Consider the following 22,140-nt stretch of genomic DNA (forward strand, 5'->3'; position numbering starts at 1 on the left):
GGCTCCAGAAAGTTAAACAGATTTGTAAATTACTTCTATTAAAAAATCTTAATCCTTCCAATAGTTATTAGCTTCTGAAGTTTTCTGTCTAACTGCTCAATGATGATGTCACGTCACGGGAGCTGTGCATGATGGGAGAATATCCTCATAGGAACTGCACAGCTCCCGGGGCGTGAGTCATCAGAAAGCAGTTAGACAGAAAACAGCAACTCAACTTCAGAAACTAACAACTATAGGAAGGATTAAGATTTTTTAATAGAAGTAATTTACAAATCTGTTTAACTTTCCGGAGCCAGTTGATATATAAAAAAAAGTTTTTGCCTGGAATACCCCTTTAACCCTTTCAATAATTATCAGCTGCTGAAGTTGAGTTGCTGTTTTCTGTCTGGCAACAGTGCTCTCTGCTGACATCTCTCCTTGTCTCGGGAACTGCACAGAGTAGTAAAGGTTTGCTATGGGGATTTGCTTCTAAACTGGCCGGTTCCCGAGACACATGTCATCAGAGAGCACTTAGACAGAAAAGAACAACACAGCTTCATCAGCTCATAAGTACTGAAAGGATTAAGATTTTTTAATAGAAGTAATTTACAAATCTGTTTAACTTTCTGGAGCCAGTTGATATATACAAAAAAAAGTTTTTTCCTGGATAACCTCTTTAACCCCTTAACGATCATGGACGTGTATACACGTCCAAGCAGGATGAACGTTCCCGCACCAGGAAGTGTATACTCGTCCATGGTTCTCGTGTATGCTGCCCAGTGCACCCACGAGATCGCGGCAGGGACTCGGCTGTAACACACAGCCGGGACCCTGCGGCAATGCCGGGACTGAAGTAAACTTCAGTCCCGGCATTTTAACCCTTACAGCCGCGGTCAGAAGTGACTGCGGGCTGTAAGTGTTATGACAGAGGGAGGAAGCTCCCTCTGTCTTCCCTGCAGCACCCCGCAGCGCGATCGTGGGATGCTGTGTGTAATCCCCGGCGGGCGGGGACCTGGCGCACTGCCGGGACCGAAGAAAACTTCGGTCCCGGCAGTTTAACCCTTACAACCGTGGTCGGAAGCGACCGCGAGCTGTAAGGAGTTTTGACAGAGGGAGGGGACTCCCTCTGTCTCTCTCCTGTAGCACCCCGCAACGATCGCGGGGTGCTGCTGCTTACTTGGGCAGCCGGGGTTCTTTACAAGGACCCCCAGGTCTGCCCTGGATATTGCCCGCCAGGACGTGCCTGAGGCACGTCCTGATATGCTGCCTGCTAGTGTAAAACTAGCAGGCAGCATATATCTGCAATGCTTTGGAATACTAAGTATTCCAAAGCATTAAAAAAAGTGAAAAAAATATAAAATAAATAAAAGTGTATAAAAACAATAAGTATAAAAAAGAGTGTAAAAAAAAAGTAAAAAAGTGTAAAAAAAAAAAAGTAAAGTGTAAAAAGTGTAAAAAAATAATAAAAACACATTTATTAAATAGATATAAAAAAAAAAATGTATAATGTGTAGTATCACAAGGCGCACATCCGCAGCATATTACATGCTTGGTTTGGTAGCTTTGTGTGTCCACTAATAGCGGCGGATTTCCCGCCGGCAGTCATGAGCGGACACACTGAGCTACCCAGCCACAGCAGTGATCTCGCCCTTGTGACTGCTGGGGGGCATCTGCAGTGTGAAATATGCTGCGGATGCGCTCTATGTGACCCTACACTGCGTCCCTTTCATACTGCGTTTCCGCAGTGTTAGAGGTATCCGTCAGCATCATGTCAAAAAGAGTTATGCTGACGTATACTGTAGCAGCTCCATTTATTTCTGAATGAGACGGCTCCAGTATACATTGGCATCCCTTTTTTGACATGACAACGGACACCGATACTGCAGAAATGCATGAATGGGGACTATTCATATAATGATGCCCTGAAAGCCAAATGGTGCTCCTCTCCTTTTGGGTCCCACCGTGTGGCCAAGCAACCAAATATGGTCTAAGCGGAGGTATTACCGAACACGGGACAAACATCGTAATAAAATATGGGGTGCATTTTCTACTTTTCAGATGCAATGTACAAAAAATATGTCCCACTTTGCATTTGCGAATAAAAAAGAAAATTTAAATTTTTTCACTGACTTTGTATCCATTCCAGCCACACAAAAAGGACTCAAAGTACTCACTTTTGGTCTAGATGAATACTTTAGGGGGTATAGTTTCCAAAATGGGGTCACTTGTGGGGGTTTTATATGGTTCTGGCAGCTAAAACCCTTTGCAGGCATGAAGTGCGGCCTATAATCCATTCGGCCTAAAATGATGCCCTGAAAGCTAAATGGCACTCCTCTCCTTCTGGGTCCTACCACGCCGCCAAGGAACCAAATATGGCCGAAGCGGGGGTATTTCCAAACACAGGCCGAGCAGCTCAATAAAATATAGGGTGCATTTCTTGCAATATCAGAAGTGATGTACAAAAAATATGCCTCACAAATGATGCATTTGTGAAAAAATGCAAATTTCGAATTTTTAACACTGACTTTGTAATAATTCCTGCCAAAAAACGATGGTGTTAAAATACTCACTGTACCCCCTAGTGAATACCTTGAGGGGTCTAGTTGTTAAAATGGGGTCATCCCCAGTCACTTTTTACTCCGGTAAAAAGTAAAACAAACAAAAGTTAAACTCCAGAAAATTAAACAGATTTGTAAATTATTTCTATTTAAAAATCTTTATTCTTCCAGTACTTATCAGCCGCTGTATGCTCCAGAGGAAGTTGTATTTCTTTCTGGAGTTGTTTTCTGTCTGACCACAGTGGTCTCTGTTGGCATCTCTGTCCGTATCAGGAACTGTCCAGAGTAGGAAAGGTTTGTTATGGGGATGTGCTTGTTCTCTGGACAGTTCCTGATGTGGACAGATGTGTCAGCAGAGAGCACTGTGGACAGACAGAGAAGAACTCCAGAAGCATAAAGCAGCTGATAAGTACTGGAAGGATTAAGATTTTTAAATAGAACTAATTTACAAATCTGTTTAACTTTCTGGCACCAGTTGATTTAAAAAAAATATAAATAGTTTTTCACCAGAGTACCCCTTTAACACTTAACCCCTTGGGGACCAAGCCCATTTTGACCCTAAGGACCAGAGCATTTTTTGCAATTCTGACCACTGTCACTTTAAGCATTAATAACTCTGGGATGCTTGTACTTATGAATTTGATTCAGAGATAGTTTTTTCGTGACATATTCTACTTTATGTAAGTGGTAAATGTTTGTCGATACTTTCATCATTTCTTGTTGAAAAATTCTCAAATTTCATGAAAAATTAGAAAATTATGCATTTTTATAACTTTGAAGCTCTCTGCTTGTAAGGAAAATATACATTCCAAATAAATTATATATTGATTCACATATACAATATGTCTACTTTATGTTTGCATCATAAAGTTGACATGTCTTTACTTTTTGAAGACACCAGAGGGCTTCAAAGCTCAGCAGCAATTTTCCAATTTTTCAAGTAAATTTCAAAATCTGAATTTTTCAGGGACTGTTTCAGTTTTGAAGGAAATTTGAGGGTCTTTATGTTGGAAATTCTCCGTAATGGACCCCATTATGAAAATTGCACCCATTAACGTATTCAAAATGACATTCAGAAAGTTTGTTAACCCTTTAGGTGTTTCACAGGAATTGCAGCAAAGTGGAGGTGAAATCTCAAAATCTTCATTTTTTACACTAACATGTTCTTGTAGACCCATATTTTTTATTTTTACAAGGGGTAAAAGGAGAAAAAGCCCCCAAAATATGTAACCCAATTTCTCTCGTGTAAGGAATAATGATGAGTGGCATTGCCCATATTCGAATTCGTGATATTTCGTCTTATATTCACGAATTTCATGTATTCGTTATATTCGCATATGCAAATATTCGCATATTCGCGTATTTGAGGAAGAAAACAGTGAGGGGGTTGCTATTACTATTGGTTGCTAGGGATGTTTTTGATAACCTCTGACAAGTGTATTTGCATCATTCTAATTGACCCACAAGTGAAAAGAAGGAATATGCGAATATTCACATATGCGCATATGTGGAAAAAAGTGAATATTCGTTATTTTCGAATATAAATAGCGAATATATTCGCAATATTCATGAATTAGCGAATTTGCAATATTTGCAATAAAAATTCGAAATGCGAATATTCGCACCCAACACTAATAAGGAAATACGTCAAATGTGGATGTAAAGTACTTTGTGGGCGCACTAGAGGGCTCAGAAGAGAAGGAGAGACAATGGGATTTTGGAGAGCGAATTTTGCTGAAATGGTTTTTTTGGGGGGCATGTCGCATTTAGGAAGCCCCTATGGTGCTAGAACAGCGAAAAACACCCCACATGGCATACTATTTGGGAAACTACACCCTTCAAGAAGCATAACAAGTGGTACAGTGAGCCTTAACACCCCAAAGGTGTTTGACAAATTTTCAATAAAGTTGGACGTGAAAATGAAAAAAACATATTTTTTTCACTAAAATGCTGATGTTACCCCAAATTTTTTATTTTCACAAGGGGAAATAGGTGAAAATGTCCCCCAAAATTTGAAACACCATTTCTCTCGAAAGTGGGTGTAAAGTGCTCTGTGGGTGCACTAGAGGGCTCAGAAGGGAAGGGGTGACATTGGGCTTTTGGAAAGCGAATTTTGCTGAAATGGTTTTTGCGAGGCATGTCTCATTTAGGAAGCCCCCCTGGTGCCAGAACAGCGAAAAACACCCCACATGGCACACTCTTTGGGAAACTAAACCCCTCAAGGAATGTAACAAGGGTTACAGTGAGCCTTAGCACCCCCCGGGTGTTTGACGACTTTGCATTGAAGTTGGACGTGAAAATGAAAAATCTTTTTTTTTTTTTACAAAAATGCTGATGTTACCCCAAATTTTTCATTTCACAAGGAGTAATAGGTGAAAATGTCCCCCCACAATTTGAAACCCCATTTCTCTTGAGTAAGGAAATACCTCATATGTGGATGTAAAGGGATCTGCAGGTGCACTAGAGGGCTCAGAAGGGAAGGAGCAACATTAGGCTTTTAGAAAGCGAATTTTGGTGAAATGGTTTTTGGGGGGCATGTCACTTTTAGGAAGCCCCCATGGTGCCAGAAAAGCGAAAAACACCCCACATGGCACACTCTTTGGGAAACTAAACCCCTCAAGGAATGTAACAAGTGGTGCAGTGAGCATTTACACCCCACTGGCGTTTGACAGATCTTTGTAACAGTGGGCTGTGCAAATGAAAAATTACATTCTTCATTTTCACGGACCACGGTTTCAAAAATCTGTCAGTCACCTGTGGGGTGTTAAGGCTCACTATACCCCTTGTTACATTCCGTGAGGGATGTAGTTTCCAAAATAGGGTCACATGTGGGTATTTATTTATTTTGCGTTTATGTCAGAACCGCTGTAACCAGCAGCCACCCCTGTGCAAATCACAAGTTTAGGCCTCAAATGTACATAGTGCGCTCTCACTCCTGAGTCTTGTTGTGCGTCCGCAGAGCATTTTACGTCCACATATGGGGTATTCCCGTACTTGGGAATGAAACTTATGAAAATGAAAAGAATGGGGCAACACCAGCATGTTAGAGTAAAAAATAAAATTTTTGCACTAACATGCTTTTGTAGACCCCAACTTCACCTTTTTATAAGGGGTAAAAGGAGAAAAAGCCCCACAAAATTTGTAGCGCAATTTATGCCGAGTACGGAGATACCTCATGTGTGGTCCTAAACTGTTGCCTTGAAATACGACAGGGCTCCGAAGTGACAGGGCTCCGAAGTGCCATGCGCATTTGAGACCTAAATTAGGGATTTTCATAGGGGTGTACCCGGATGCAAGTGTTACACTTGCCTCCTCCACCAAAAATACTGTACGTCAGTGTTCCCCAAACAGGATGCCTCCAGCTGTTGCAAAACCCCCAACATGCCTGGACAGTCAATGGCTGTCCGGCAATACTGGGAGTTGTTATTTTGCAACAGCTGGAGGCTCCGTTTTGGAAAAACTGACGTACAAGATGTTTTTTTTTATTATGGGGGGGGGGGGCACAGTATAAGGTTGTAGTGTAAATGTAGTGCTAGTATAGTGTAGTGTTTTTAGGGTACATTCACACGGGCGGAGATTTACAGTGAGTTTCCCACTGCAGCATCGGGGAAGCGGAAAACTTGCTGTAAACCCCCACCCGTGTGAATGTACCCTGTAGATTCACATGGGGGGAGGGCAAAACTACAACTCACAGCATGAACTGACAGACCATGCATGCTGGGAGTTGTAGTTATGCAACAGCTGGAGGCACACTGGTTGGGATTGTGAAACACTGAGTTAGGTAACAGACTACCGCAGTGTTTCCGCACCACTGTCTGTTTCCTAACTCAGTGTTTCCCAACCCATGTGCCTCCAGCTGTTGTAAAATTACAACTCCCAGCATGCATGGTCTGTCAGTGCATGCTGGGAGTTATAGCTTTGCAACAGCAGAAGGCACACAGGTTGCAAAACACTGAGTTAGGAAACAGACATTGTTTCCCAACCAGTGCACCTCCAGTTGTTGCAATACTACAACTCCCAGCATGCCCAGACAGCCGAAGGGCATGTTGGGAGTGGTAGTTATGCCACAACTGGAGGAGAACCGTTTGGAGACCACTGTGTAGTGGTCTCCAAACTGTAGCCCTCCAGATGTTGCAAGACTTCAACTCCAAGTATGTCCAGACTGCCCAGGCATGCTGGGAGTTGTAGTTCGGCAACATCTGAAGGGCCAGATGTTGCCGAACTACAACTCCCAACATGCCTGGACAGTCTGGGCATGCTTTGAATTGACATCTGGAGCGCTACAGTTTGGACACCACTGTATAGTGGTCTCCAAACTTTGCCCATCCAGATGTTGTAAAACTACAACCCCCAGCATGCCGAGACTGTCCAAGCATGCTAGGAGTTGTAGTTCTGCAAGATCTGAAGGGCCAAATGTTAAAGAAATACAACTCCCAGCAAGCCTGGACAGTCTGGGCATGCTGAGAGTTGTAGTTTTGCAACATCTGGAAGGACAGTGGTCTCCAAACTGTGGCCCTCCAGATTTAGCAAAACTACAACTCCCAGCATGCCCAGACAGCCAAAGGTTGTCTGGGCTTGCTGTAAGTTGTAGTTTTGAAACTCCTAGGTACAGCAGTGAAGATCACTTCACGGTGATCTTCACAGCTGTATCTGGGAAACCGCCGCCTCCACTTGCCTGCGCCTCCTGTCAGCCGCCAGTCCCTGCTCCTCGGTCGCCGTGTGAGCACAGGTAACCAGCAGTCCCCACAACAGCCCCTGCACATTGCCACCGTCTTCCCCTGCTCTGCCCCGACATCCAGGGGCGGGCAGAGCAGAGGAAATGAACGTTCTCCAGCCCTGCCCTGCGATTCGCCGATTGGCAGCATTGGCCAATCGCAGGGGATAGGAGGAAGTGGCACCCCTGCCACCTCGCTCCTATCCTTTAGGATGATCGGGGCTGTCTCTGACAGCTCCGATAATCCCGATTTTCCGGGCTATCGGGTCATCAGAGACCCGATCAACCTGGATTAGCCGTGAATCGCCGATCTGAATGGGGTCTCAGGACCCCCCCCCCCCCAGGCATTTGCACGGGATGCCTAGCGTCAGGGAACGAAATTCCCACAGGTGTACAGGTACGCCCTTGGCCCTTAAGTACCAGGACGCAAGGGCGTATCCATATGCCTGTGGTCCCCAACAGGTTAAGGGCTTGTTCAGATGAGTATTACTTAATAGAAATAATCTGGAGCACATATCTTAGTATTAAAACTTGTTTTGGAAAAATTATACAAAAAAAAAAAACACTTCACAATTGTTTTTCCACAATTGTTTCTGCCTTTTACTGGCTGAGTTGACGATGAGAGATAATAGGGAGCTCCTCCCTTTGTTCCGATCACATACTTGCCGCAGACATTATTGACGGGAATAAAAGCCATTGGCATGCATTATCGTGGAGCGGTTGTCAGGGCCACCATCAAGAATTTCGGGGGCCCCATAGAGCCATTGTGTCTGGTCTGCCCCCCCCCCATCCCCCCCCCCCCCCCCCCCCCATCTTACCAAAAGCTAAAAAAAAAAAAAATATCTTAATTTCGTGCAGCATGACAAGTCACAAAATGGCCTAATTTTGGTAAATGGGTATAAAAGGGGTCTGTAAATCATCTTTTAATCAAAAAGTGGGGGGTCTGGCTGCTGAGACCCTACTTATCATCAGAACAAAGGAATAAAACAGTTTTCTTGGTCCTCAGGAATAAGTCCAGCCATTGCTATCAAACACAGCAGTATAATATTTGACAGCAATGGTTTCTTGCACTGTGGATCTACAAACAAGCTGTCAATTGTAATATACCAGAGCAAAGTGCAAACATTTTCCCTAAGAAATTCTACATATATTTCTAGGGTGTATTCAAATGCCCAGTATTCTGCCCATATTTGATGCGCAAGATTTGAAGATGCAGATTTTATGCTGCAGATTTCAATGTAAAGTAAATTATTGAACACAGCATCAAATATGCACAAAATACTGTACATGTGAATACACCCATAGGCACATTTAAATATTGACTATATACATGCAGTTGCAGATGAGCTACTATAGATCGACCTTTTCACAAAACCTGGCCGGAGACGGCCGGAGTCAGGTGAGGGGACCTCCGGCCGCCATACTGGATGATTGGATCCCCGTGGCAGCGCTGCGCGCGATCCGATCATCAATTCAAAGTACCGCACTGCCGCAGATGCCGTGATCTGTATTGATCACGGTATCTGAGGGGTTAATGGCGGACATCCGTGCGATCGCGGATGATGGCCATTATCAGCGGGTCCCCGTGTCTGCCGTGTCTGACGCGAGCACCGTTCCGATGCTCGTGGTCATACACAGGATGTAAATGTGCGTCCTGGTGCGGGAAGTCCCACCAAACCAGGACGTACATTTATGTCCGTGGTCGTTAAAGGGTTAATACCACTACATAAAGGATAAATAATATCACCACAGCATTATTATACATTACCACCACACAGTGATACTGATACTGAATAAAATTTGGAGTAGTTACTTTATTTTTCCTCCAGGCCTAGATGGTGACTTCTTCCTGCACTATGGCTCCTGGCAGAATACCAATGTGACACTTCTGGTACTTTACTCCATGTCTCCTCTGCAATATGGTTCCTCCACCAGACAGATGCTCCCTTCAGAAGACTGGGAAAGCTGAGTGACAGGCAGTAGTGTTGTAATAGTAGTAGTAGTAATTAATATATAGGCGAAAATTTGCATAAGCGAAAATGCCCATATGCGAAAATTAGCATATGTTAATTTTCGCATATGCGAAAATTCGCACGCCAGTCTCACACAGTAGTATTAGAGCCTTCTTTACACCACACAAGCTATATTCGTCCATATATTCGCAAAATATCGCAAATTCGAATATGGCCTATGCAGTTTTATTTGCGAATATCGCATATTCGCGAATATTCGCGAATATAGCGCTATATATTCGTAATGACGAATATTCATTTTTTTTTTTTTTTTTTTCACAGTACACATCACAGTGATCATCTCTCTCTGCTTCCAGATTGTGTGGTGTAAAGAAGGCTCTAATACTACTGTGTGAGACTGGTGTGTAAATTTTCGCATATGCGAAAATTCATATATGCTAATTTTCGCATATGCAAATTTTTGCTTATGGTAATTTTGTATATGCAAATTTTCGCATATGTTATTTTCGCATACACAAATTTTCTCATATGCGGAAATAAAACAAGAATATTATGAATATGCGAATATTCGCGAATATATGACGAATATTCGTCCATATATTTGCGAACATTCGCGAATTCGAATATGGCCTATGCCGCTCAACACTACTCAACACTAATCACGAGAATGGGGGACACATGTAATTCAGTTTAACCTGTTGGGGACGAAGGGCGTATGCATACGCCCTTGCGTCCTGGTACTTAAGGACGAAGGGCGTATCCATACGCCCGTGGGAATTTCGGCCCCCGCCGCGCGCTTGGCTGGGACCGGGCCGGGGTGACTGCTGATATCTATCAGCAGGCACCCCGTGCAAATGCCCAGGGGGGTAATTAGACCCCCCCATGTCGGCAATCGGCGCAAATGGCAAGTGAATTCACACTTGCGATTTGCGCCGATTCCGGGTCTATGGTGACCCGGTGACCCGGAATAGAAGGGGGATCGCGGGTGTCTAAGACACCCACGATCCCCCTAAAGCGATAGGAGTGAGGTGGCAGAGTTGCCACCCCTCCTATCTCTGCTATTGGTGGTCTAGACGCGACCACCAATAGCAGATCAGGGGCGGAGGGGTTTACTTTCGTTTTCCCCGTCCTGCCCACCCACAATAGGCGGGGCAGAACGGGGAAAACGAAGAGGATCGGGCGCCGACGTCCCCTTATCCCTACGGAGGCAGCGGAGCGACGGGGATCGGCGGGCGGCGACGGAGATCTGCGGCGGCGACAGAGATCTGCGGTGGCGTGCGGCAGAAGAGGACGGCTCCTGGATGCGACGGAAGCCGGTGAGTAGTTGCCTAGCAACATCTAGAGGGCTACAGTCAGAGACCACTATAGTGGTCTCTAGACTGTAGCCCTCCAGATGTTGCAAAACTACAACTCCCAGCATGCCCAGACAGCTGTTTGCTTTGTGGGCATGCTGGAATTTGTAGTTTTGCAACAGCTGGAGGTCTACAGTTTAGAGACCACTGCACAGTGATCTCTATACTGCCCTCTAGATCTTGCAAAACTACAACTCCTAGCATGCCCACACAGCTGTTTGCTGTCTGGGCATGCTGGGAGTTGTAGTTTTGCGACATCTGGAGGTCCAAAGTTTGGAGATCACTGTTCAGTTGTCTCTAAATTGTAGCACTCCAGATGTTGCAAAACTACAAATTCCAGCATGCCCACACAGAAAACAGCTGTCTCGGCATGCTGGGAGTTGTAGTTGCGTACCTCTAGCTGTTGCATAACTACATCTCCCAGCATGCCCTTCTGTGATCAGACATGCTGGGAATTGTAGTTTTGCAACAGCTGGAGGCACACTGGTTGGAAAATACTGAGTTAGGTAACAGAACCCAACTCAGCCTCCAGCTGTTTCAAAACTACTACTCCCAGCATGTACTGACAGGCCGTGCATGCTGGGAGTTGTAGTTTTGCAACAGCTGGAGGCTCACTGGTTGGAAAATACTGAGTTAGGTAACAAAACCTAACTGAAGGTTTTCAAACCAGTGTGCCTCCAGCTGTTGCAAAACTACAACTCCCAGCAGGTACTGACAGACCGTGCATGCTGGGAGTTGTAGTTTTGCAACAGCTGGAGGCTCACTGGTTGGAAAATACTGAGTTAGGTAACAGAACCTAACTGAAGATTTTCCAACCAGTGTGCCTCCAGCTGTTGCAAAGCTACAACTCCCAGCATGTACTAACAGACCGTGCATGCTGGGAGTTGTAGTTTTGAAACAGCTGGAGGTTTGCCCCCCCCCATGTGAACGTACAGGGTACATTCACACGGGCGGGTTTACAGCAAGTTTCCTGCTTCAAGTATGAGCTGCGGCAAATTTTTCGCTGCAGCGCAAATTCCTAGCGGGAAACTCACTGTAACCCGCCAGTGTGAATGTACCCTAAAAACACTACACTATACTAACACCTAATAAAGAGTAAAACACTACATAAACACCCCCTTACACTGTCCCCCCCAATAAAAATGAAAAACGTATTGTACAGCAGTGTTTCCAAAACGGAGCCTCCAGCTGTTGCAAAACAACAACTCCCAGCATTTTCGGACAGCCACTGACTGTCCAGGCATGCTGGGAGTTTAGCAACAGCTGGAGGCACCCTGTTTGGGAATCACTGGCGTAGAATACCCCTATGTCCACCCCTATGCAATCCCTAATTTAGTCCTCAAATGAGCATGGTGCTCTCTCACTTTGGAGCCCTGTCGTATTTCAAGGAAACAGTTTAGGGGTATTTCTGTACTCGGGAGAAATTGCACTACAAATTTTGGGGGGCTTTTTCTCCTTTTACCCCTTATTAAAAGGAAAAGTTGGGGTCTACACCAGCCTGTTAGTGTAAAAAAAAAAAATTTTTACACTAACATGCTGGTGTTGCCCTTTACTTTTTATTTTCACAAGAGGTAAAAGGAAAAAAAGACCCCCAAAATTTGTAACGCAATTTCTCCTGAGTACGGAAATCCCCCATATGTGGACGTAAAATGCTCTGCGGGCGCACAACAAGGCTCAGGAGTGAGAGCGCACCATGTACATTTGAGGCCTAAATTGGTGATTTGCACAGGGGTGGCTGATTTTACAGCGGTTCTGACATAAATGCAAAAAAATAAATACCCACATGTGACCCCATTTTGGAAACTACACCCCTCACGGAATGTAATAAGGGGTACAGTGAGCATTTACGCCCCACAGGGGTCTGACAGATTTTTCGAACAGTGGTACGTGAAAATGAAAAATTTAATTTTTTGTTTGCACAGCCCACTGTTCCAAAGATCTGTCAAACGCCAGTGGGGTGTAAATGCTCACTGTACCCCTTATTACATTCCGTGAGGGGTGTAGTTTCCAAAATGGGGTCACATGTGGGGGGTCCACTGTTCTGGCACCACGGGGGGCTTTGTAAATGCACATGGCCCCCGACTTCCATTCCAAACAAATTATCTCTCTAAAAGCTCAATGGTGCTCCTTCACTTCTGAGCATTGTAGTTCGCTCGCAGTGCACTTGACGTCCAAACATGGGGTATTTCCATACTCAGAAGAAATGGGGTTACATATTTTGGGGGGCATTTTCTCCTATTACCCTTTGTAAAAAAGTTAAATTTGGGGAAAAAAAACAGCATTTTAGTGGAAAAATATTTTTTTTTCATTTACACATCCGACTTTAACAAAAAGTTGTCAAACACCTGTGGGGTGTTAAGGCTCACCGTACCCCTTGTTATGGTCCTTGAGGGGTGTCGTTTCCATAATAGTGTGCAATGTGGGGTGTTTTGCTGTCCTGGCACCATAGGGGCTTTCTAAATGGGACATGCCCCCCAAAAACCATTTCAGAAAAACTCACTCTCCTAAATCCCATTGCTGCTCCTTCGCTTCTGAGCCCTCTAGTGCACCCGCCGAACACTTGACATACACATATGAGGTATTTTCTTACTCGAGAGAAATTGGGTTACAAATTTTGAGAGGATTTTTTTCCTTTTACCCCTTGTAAAAATTCAAAAACTGGGTCTACAAGAACATGCGAGTGTAAAAAAATGAAGATTTTGAATTTTCTCCTTCACTTTGCTGCTATTCCTGTGAAACACCTAAAGGGTTAAAACGCTGACTGAATGTCATTTTGAATACTTTGAGGGGTGCAGTTTTTATAATGGGGTCATTTATCGGGTATTTCTAACCAGAAGACCCTTCAAATCCACTTCAAACCTGAACTGGTCCCTGAAAAATTCCAATTTTGAAAATTTTGCGAAAAATTGGAAAATTGTTGCTGAACTTTGAAGCCCTCTGGTGTCTTCCAAAAGTAAAAACTCATCAATTTTATGATGCAAACATAAAGTAGACATATTGTATATGTGAATCAATATATAATTTATTTGGAATATCCATATTCCTTATAAGCAGAGAGCTTCAAATTTAGAAAAATGCTACATTTTCAAATTTTTCATGAAATTTTTGAATTTTTCACCAAGAAAGGATGCAAGTATCGACGAAAATTTATCACTAACATAAAGTAGAACATGTCACGAAAAAACAATCTCGGAATCAAATTTATAAGTAAAAGCATCCCAGAGTTATTAATGCTTAAAGTGACAGTGGTCAGATTTGCAAAAAATGCTCCCGTCCTTAGGGTCATAATGGGCTCCGTCCCCAAGGGGTTAATGGAGCAGTGGCTGAGCATGTCTACTGCTGCTCCATTCAAAGTCTATGGAACTGATGAAAATAGCTGAATAAAGCATTCAGAGACCACCACTACCTTCAACCAGGGGCACCTGGGACACCTGTTCTCGTAATCATTGGGGGTTTCATTGGTTTGATCCACACCAACCAGCAGCTTATCACCTATCCTGTGGTCTCAGGTTATAAGTTATTACAATTTGCCAAGAGTTTTACTAGTTTAGCTTCCAATGTCCTAAAAGGTGTCTGAAAAACGATAATAACTCATGTTCACCATTAAGCCAATTAATAAAACCACATAATATTTCTAGGCATTAGAGAATGTTAGTAACTGTGTATATGTTACATGTTGTGGTGCTTTGTGATGGTGTTAGTGTTGCAGTGATTTTATTACAATTTGCATGATAAATCTTTAAATGTGCTTATTTTTAATGTTTCTTTAAAAACAATCTTATGTCCTTGTTATGTGATTGATTGTATTTGTTGTTTGCTGTATCTGTTAAAGGGGCACTCCGGTGGAAAACTTTTTTTTAAATCAACTGGTGAAAGAAAGTTAAACAAATTTGTAAATTACTTCTATTAAAAAAATCTTAATCCTGCCAGTATTTATTAGCTGCTGAATATTACAGAGGAAATTATTTTCTTTTTGGAACACAGAGCTCTCTGCTGAATCACGAGCACAGTGCTCTCTACTGACATCTCTGTCCATTTTAAGAACTGTCTAGAGTAGGAGAAAATCCCCATAGCAAACATATGCTGCTCTGGACAGTTCCTAAAATGGACAGAGATGTCAGCAGAGAGCACTGTGCTCATGATGTCAGCAGAGAGCTCTGTGTTCCAAAAAGAAAATAATTTTCTCTGTGGTATTCAGCAGCTTATAACTATTGGAAGGATTAAGATTTTTTTAATAGAAGTAATTTACAAATCAGTGTTACTTCCCTGCTTTGATTGCTTTTGGATTTCCTAACCGCACTGCAAACAGGCTGAAGGAGCCGAGAAATATGAAGGGAACAAGCTGGGGACAATCCCTTTAAGATCTAGCACGTATTGCATAAAGAAAAATATTTGCCATTTGTCTTGCACCTTTTTTTACAGGAAAGCTGGGTTGGTATTATCTCAGCTTGAAGCCTTGAGTCCACGATGCAGCTATCTTCTAGGAGAGCCAAGAATCAGCCTACGACGCTCTTCCCTACGCTATCTTGCCTGCCGCTACAGTGAGCCTAAATCTAATGCAATGAACTGGACTGAACTAAGTAGAGACCTGAGGAAGAACTGTGAGGAACAAATACTTATAGTGCTGAGCAACGATTACGGAGACAGTAAAGACAACTGAAAGTCACTGGTGCCTCGCCCAGTACCAGGACTCAGGAACAGAATGTGCTTCATATAAAAGCAAGCTGGATTCATAACTGTACAAAAAAAAAATGATTTGTTGATCAACTAGCCTTGTGTCAAGTTCTGATCTCACAACAGAAATTAACTGGACAACATATATGACTGCCACTTGTTAGTTTCTGGATGTATAAACATGGCAAGAGATGTCATGACCTCCTCAGTCTCAGTGCACTAAACACAAAGCAAGTGTAATACCAGAAACCTAAACCCCAGATGTATATTATGTTATGTCCTACAGTAAGTATTGCATCCAATGTTATGGACATACATACCTAAATGGTTGCAACAATGATGTAACTCAGGCTCTATGTCATGAAAATGTTTACCCCCATTATGCCATGAAGTCTGTGCAATGTTAACCAAGATTTACAAACCAATGGAAATGATACCATGCTTTTTCTATGTTATATCGGTAGTAAGAGTCAGTGTTCTGCCTTGGTTAAGAAGATCCCACTTACTGTAAATGTGTATGAAATATAAAATGAACCCCTTCTTTTCTATACCTACAAGTGATAAATAAGGATCATTCCACACTGAGAGTTCTCTTCATGTGTTCAGTAACTCTAACCTTGTTGGAGCTCTGATTTATTCTGGCTTTCCTTGAAAAGATTCTAGAAGTATCAGAGCTGATCACACAGTGCCTGTTTTTTGCTGGGTTTGGTCTATTTATCTGTGTCTTCCAGCTACGCAACTGGGTCAGCAGCAGCTTTGCCCCATGAAGAAGATCCAAGTCCTTTTTCCACCAATTTGACGTGAGCCAAGAAGGCTTTTTTTTTTTTTTTTTTTTTTTACACTTTACTAGTTTTTCTAACAAAATTAGTTGAAATAATTTTTTTCATTGACCTCAATAGACCAGGACCATAAAGCCAAGATGAGTTATGTTAATAGTTTATTTATGCTGACGGGAAATATGTTACGTAGCTGAAAGAGAATGTTTCATGGAAAGACGAGCTGGTTGAATAGTTGAAATCCTGTTCACATACATAGGGACCATTCTGTGTCTCCTCACTTGAACCATTGACTTCATTCATTATTACAGCTCCATCTCAACTTTCTACTATCCAAAAATGTCCATTCTTTTGCAACTTTTCCCTTATCAATTACTTAATTTTTGCTTCCGTTTTGTGTCTTTGATCCTAACAACTCTTTAATGACCATTTCCACTTCCTGTGTTTCCCAACAAAAAAAGTATTTTACCTGGTCTCACATATTTACACCAAACATTCACTCAACGTAAGTCATCGCCGGGAATTCACTACCATTCACCGCTCATCATTGATGGAATTTTGCAGTTCGATGCCTACTTGTCTCCTTGCCCAGTAGACCTCTTCAAGCGATCACGCCCATTTGTCCCGTTGTTCCCACTGAATGGCCATATTGAAGGTCAGATTTAAACCTTTTGGTCTATAGGAAATCCAACCACTTATTAACCCATTCACATAAGAAGCAATAAAGTTAACCCAATTGTTTACTTTAAATGATAAAAATTTTACCATGTGTGGCCATGATTATTTTTCAGAAATTTTCATGAAATTATAAAATATTCTTTTGTGTGTTAATGGATCAAAGAAAAAATTTTAGTACGATTCAAACTTTATATAGTTATAAATTTATTACATTTTGCTGAATGTATAGATGTGTATAGATTTGACTCTCTCGTGTCTTTATGTCATACATACACAACATACAAAAAGTATGATAGGAAGCTATATTGATGATGCAAATTATTTAGATGGTAAGGGCCTTTTTCAAGACACAACTCGTAAGCATATGAATCAGATCAATCTCTTTATTTTCAGTGGCTTAAAAAATGTAAAGGTTCACTTTAACGCCTGGTCCTTTGAGTTCAAAGATCAGTTAGTACAGTACAGTCAGTAAAAAAATCCCTGGGCCATTAATAAGGATAGTAGAAGTATCATGAGCTGAACTTCCCAGGGGATTGGCGGTAGCTTGTCTATAGATGCTAGTAATAAAATAATGGAGAATGGATCATCTTGCCAATAACTAATAAAGCTAGGTTTTTTTACGTAGTATTTTGGAAAAGTTTATAGCAAAAAAAGTGGCATTACCAACAGTGCAGAGTCTCAGAGAAGCAGTTCCATGGCCCACCTTTTTTGTAGACTTGAATTCAATGGGAGCGGAGATGAAGGGGTGCAGCATTCCCTGCTCTCATTTGCGATAACACTGATTTACACCTCAGTTCATAAACCATATGTTATCATAAATTTGTAAATGATTTAACTATTACAAAAAAAAACAGAACCTAGCAAATGAATAGCAAATGAAAAACTTATGTTGTTAGCAAGGGAAGATAGAGTATGCTGTACTAGGAGGATCTGCCGTTCTAGCTCAATGAAACATGCCATCTTGACAGCAGAATTGACAATCAATGTTCTCGTCTATGAATTTGTAACTTTTGCGCTATTACTTTTGAAACCAGACCACCTGCAATGCAAGATTTGTTGCAATTTGAGAGGTCATCCAGTTCTAGAATTTTGATTTCCCCTCTATCAACCTTACTTTAACTTAGACTTTGTTCATTAGAGTCCATTTTACTGTTTTATTTCAAGCAACAGAGGAATATTGAGTTGATGGTCAGTATCTGTGTGATCCGTTACACAAAAGACCCATCATAAAAAGGGCCAGGGCAGGAGGTAGACAGTCGCCAAGGGTTCCACTAAGAAGTAGGCATGCAATTTCTGGGTTACAGGTACGCTTACACAGGTTAGTTAATCGTGAGTTGTCAGCGGCAGAATTTCCATAGTGGAAAATTTGCAGCAGATCCCATTGAGGTCAGTGTTGTCCGCTGCAGAATTTTGGTTGCAGTGATTCCACTGTGTGAATGTACCCTAAAAAACATCTTATTAATTTATTTCCATAGACCCACTGTGTGTGTGTGTGAGGAAAGGGTGGGGGGGTGGGGGGGGGGTTACACTCTTAATTAGTTACTTTCTCCATTACTTCCCTGGCCAATCACAGCATAATGGTGACATGGTGCTGGTGAAAGTGCACTGAACAGGCATGCACTGTCCTGGAGAGGATTTATTCAGTATAGAACTAGATATAATGAGAAGGGAGAAAGGGTTTCTGATGAACTGGCTATGAAAAGTGCTATGAAAGCAGAAATGAAAGCAACAGCAGCAGGATCACAGCAATGTAAGGGTTATACTAAGCACCGAGCTGCTACACTTGCTGCTTCATCTGAGAAGCTAAAGCTAAGGGAGATTACACCACAGCACTGCGTACGTACAGCAGTGGGTACACTGGGGTTTACACGAGTGACAGCTGCCCAGAGCTTTATGGAGGTCAGAGATAAGGGTGAAGCCTTGATTTACCTTTGAGGAACAGAGATACAGTGTAGATCATTTTCAGCAGGCATATCAGCTCAGCTTGCAGGTACACAGCTCAGGCTTTGTCTTTCTCTTCTCCATGTAGCACACTCCACTTCCTGTGTTTTACCCTGATCAAGCTGTTACTAAAGACAGATTTCCCCTAAACCAGTAGATTACAGGATTGAGACACCTAGTGGCCAAGATTCCAAGCTATTCTTTGGGGGTCAGAAGCCAATTTTAGCTAAGGAATTTATTTACAAATATGTTAGGAATCGCTTAGGCTGTCACATGGATGGAAAATGACAGTGACCATTTAAACCTCTGCCTTGGGCACCAAGAAAGCTAATGAAAACTGTAGTAATAGAAGCCATGATGCTAGTGTGAACATAGCTTTATTCAGTAGCTTACCAAGGTCGTACTCTAAAAATAACCAGCAGTTAGCCAGCCAACCATCTTTGGTTCTTCTTTGAATATTTCTCTTTAGAAAGATGCTCTTTTGCATAATATTTAGTATAAAATATAGCACAGTGAAATTACTGAGAAAATGTGATACTGTACCTGGCAATTTATCTTTGTTTTTAAGAGCAACCAATCAAATGTTACTTATTGTATAAACTGTAGAAACATTTTATTGCTGTCTATAACACTCCTTATGGAAATCTACTAATGAAACGGTGTTGTGAAATGGCTCCCATTGATGAAACCTATCTTTGACTAGACTATTCAACTGAGTCAAACACTGTACGCTGTAATGCTGTATTTGATTGCATTTGGGATCTTGATAATTATCAGCATAGTTAAAGGGGTACTCCGGCGCTAAGACATCTTATTCCCTATCCAAATGATAGGGGATAAGATGCCTGATCGCGGGTCTGATTACTGGCGATCACGGGGTCGGAGCATTGTGACGTCATGGCCCCGCCCCGTGTGACGTCACAATCCACCCCCTCAATGCAAGCCTATGGGAGGGGGCGTGACAGCTGTCGCGGCGGGACCCCCACGATCAGGCATCTTAAGGGATAAGATGTCTTAGCACCGGAGTACCCCTTTAAAGGGGAGATTTATCAAAGGATTTAGACTGGTTTTTCTTGTCTAAATTTGTCGCACAGAAAGTCGCAGTCTAAATATGTGCGACTTTTCTGCGACTTTTGCTCTAGAGGATTTTTAGAACATGATGCATGCTAGTCTATTTTAGACAAAAATGCATTGAAAAATGCATTGGTGCTGAATTTATCAAAAGCGACTTTTCAGCGACAAGTCGCATAGGCTGAAAGTACGCCGGAATGTCAGACCATGTTGGAGCAGGTTTAAATATAGACTAAAGCATAGATCATGCAGTCTGTGCACAGAATTTATCAAGAGCCGTGCGCCATTTGATAAATTAGGCGCACAATAGACCAGACTAACCCTCTATAGTTTGGTCTATATTGATGCGGGACATAGACAACTTTGATAAATATCCCCCTAGGTGTCTGATAAGTTCAGCTCCCTGAACTACCCCTTTAATAGTCTGGAAATTGTCTGGAAACAGTCTCCAAACTGTGGACCTCCAAATGTTTAAAAAAAAAAATACAACTCCCAGCATGCTTTGCAACATCTGGAGGTTCACAGTTTGGAGACCACAGCGATAGAGCGTCCATATTGCGTATGTAATGACCACTGCCAGTACTTAATTCATTATAAATGAAACTGTAGCATATGAACTAGAAGGCTCGACAGACGGGCCCCCAAAGTTATTTGTAATTTGAACATACCCTATTGGGCGGATCTCACCAATTTTAGCTAAATTTCGGCAACGTTAATCATTTCCTTTCATCTTTCTAAAGGTGCCTCGAAATGACTAGTGTTGAGCGGCATAGGCCATATTCGAATTCGCGAATATTCGCGAATATATGGACGAATATTCGTCATATATTCGCATATTCGTAATATTTCCGTTTTATTTTCGCATATACGAATATTCGCGCATACGAAAATTAGCATAAGAGAAAATTCGCATATGTGAAAATTAGCGTATGTAAATTTTCGCAAATGCGGAAATTCGCGCCCCAGTCTCACACAGTAGTATTAGAGCTTTCTTTACACCACATAAGCTGGAAGCAGAGAGGGATGATCACTGTGATGTGTACTGTGAAAAAAAAACAAAAAACGAATATTCGTAATTACGAATATATAGTGCTATATTTGCGAATATTCGCGAATTCGCGAATATACGATATTCGCGAATAAAATTCGCATTGCGAATATTCGTGAGCAACACTAGAAATGACACATATTTGTAAATTGTAAATAACAAAATGACTATAGATCCCCAATGTCTCAGTTAAATATTTAGACAAAAGTTTGCCAAGAAGTGTCCGGTTTTAGTCTAGAAATAATTTGCTGATTTTTGTATCTCTTGTTTCATACCTACTGTTTTGTGTTGGCAATCCAAAGGAGTGTTTCATATTGGAAGTTCTGTTCTTACATCAGAGAACTACACTGTGATAAAGGAACTGCTTATAAGCAGTCACATGGTCAGGGAAAGTCACATGATTATTTTAAAGGGGTTATCCAGGACTTTAAAATTAATGGCCCGTCCCTAGTGTAGAGTGGGGGTCAGATTCTTTACAACCCTGGCGATTAGCTGGATGAAGCAGCCGTGATACTCTGGTGTCTAGAACAGCTTTGTAGATAGTAGTAGTCTATGTGCCTGGTATTACAGCCCAGTTCTATTCATTTGAATAGGATGAAGTATAGAGAGCAATCATCCCAGTGACATGACGCTTGCAGGAGGTCTGTCACCCTTTAAACAGCTGATTGAGTCAGACCCCCACTATTATTAAATGAGAGGCATCCAATTTTAAAGTCCCAGATAATACCTTTATCTACTTCTTAGACCTTTTAGTTAACATAAACTAAATAGGCCATCTATGGTTGCAAAATGATAAAATACAAAAAAAATTAAAAACACTTAACCTAGGGATTTGACTCTGTTCGAATGCCTCTGCTGGCCACATATGTCATTTCCCCCTATATGGAATGAAATGTTATCTATATCAACAACACACTATAACAACGGGTCATATATACATTGCGCCATTAAAGGGGTTATTGAGGATTAGAAAAGCATAGCTGCTTTCTTCCAAAAACAGTGCCATACCTGAGCTCAACTTGTGTGTAGTATTACAACTCTTTTCATATCAATATAACTAAGCTGCAATACCATACACAAACTGAGGACAGGTGTGGTGCTGTGTCTGGAAGAAAGCATTTGGATAACCCCTTTAAAGGGTTACTATTATTTTGGTTGGAGGCAGAATATGGGGTACTAAAGTGTAATCCTGTTACCAAAGACTAGCGCAGAATCTCACATGATCAGACGGACTGCCTGATGTGCCATCCAAGAAATCCTATTCTAGTCCATGGGACTTTTCGAATGGGATCTCAGGCAATCCGTCTGTTCATGTGAGTTTTGGCGCTAGTCTTGAGCAACAGGATTGCACTTTAAGCCTCCTCGTAACCTGTCGT

General features: G+C 42.1%; 1 protein-coding gene across 3 annotated transcripts in view; it reads left to right on the forward strand.

Annotated features, from left to right (window-relative positions):
* ASTN1 (astrotactin 1) overlaps positions 1 to 20,779 on the forward strand; it is a 583,832-nt gene extending 563,053 nt beyond the window's left edge. For all 3 annotated transcript variants that reach the window (XM_056532005.1, XM_056532006.1, XM_056532008.1), the window contains one exon: positions 14,999 to 20,779. In XM_056532005.1, the coding sequence (XP_056387980.1) occupies positions 14,999 to 15,236 (238 nt within the window). In that variant the 3' untranslated portion in view covers positions 15,237 to 20,779. The remainder of the gene's footprint in view (positions 1 to 14,998) is intronic.
* Positions 20,780 to 22,140: the final 1,361 nt, after the last annotated feature.

Source organism: Hyla sarda, chromosome 7, assembly GCF_029499605.1.
Source record: "Hyla sarda isolate aHylSar1 chromosome 7, aHylSar1.hap1, whole genome shotgun sequence".
Classification (NCBI taxonomy): Eukaryota; Metazoa; Chordata; class Amphibia; order Anura; family Hylidae; genus Hyla; species Hyla sarda.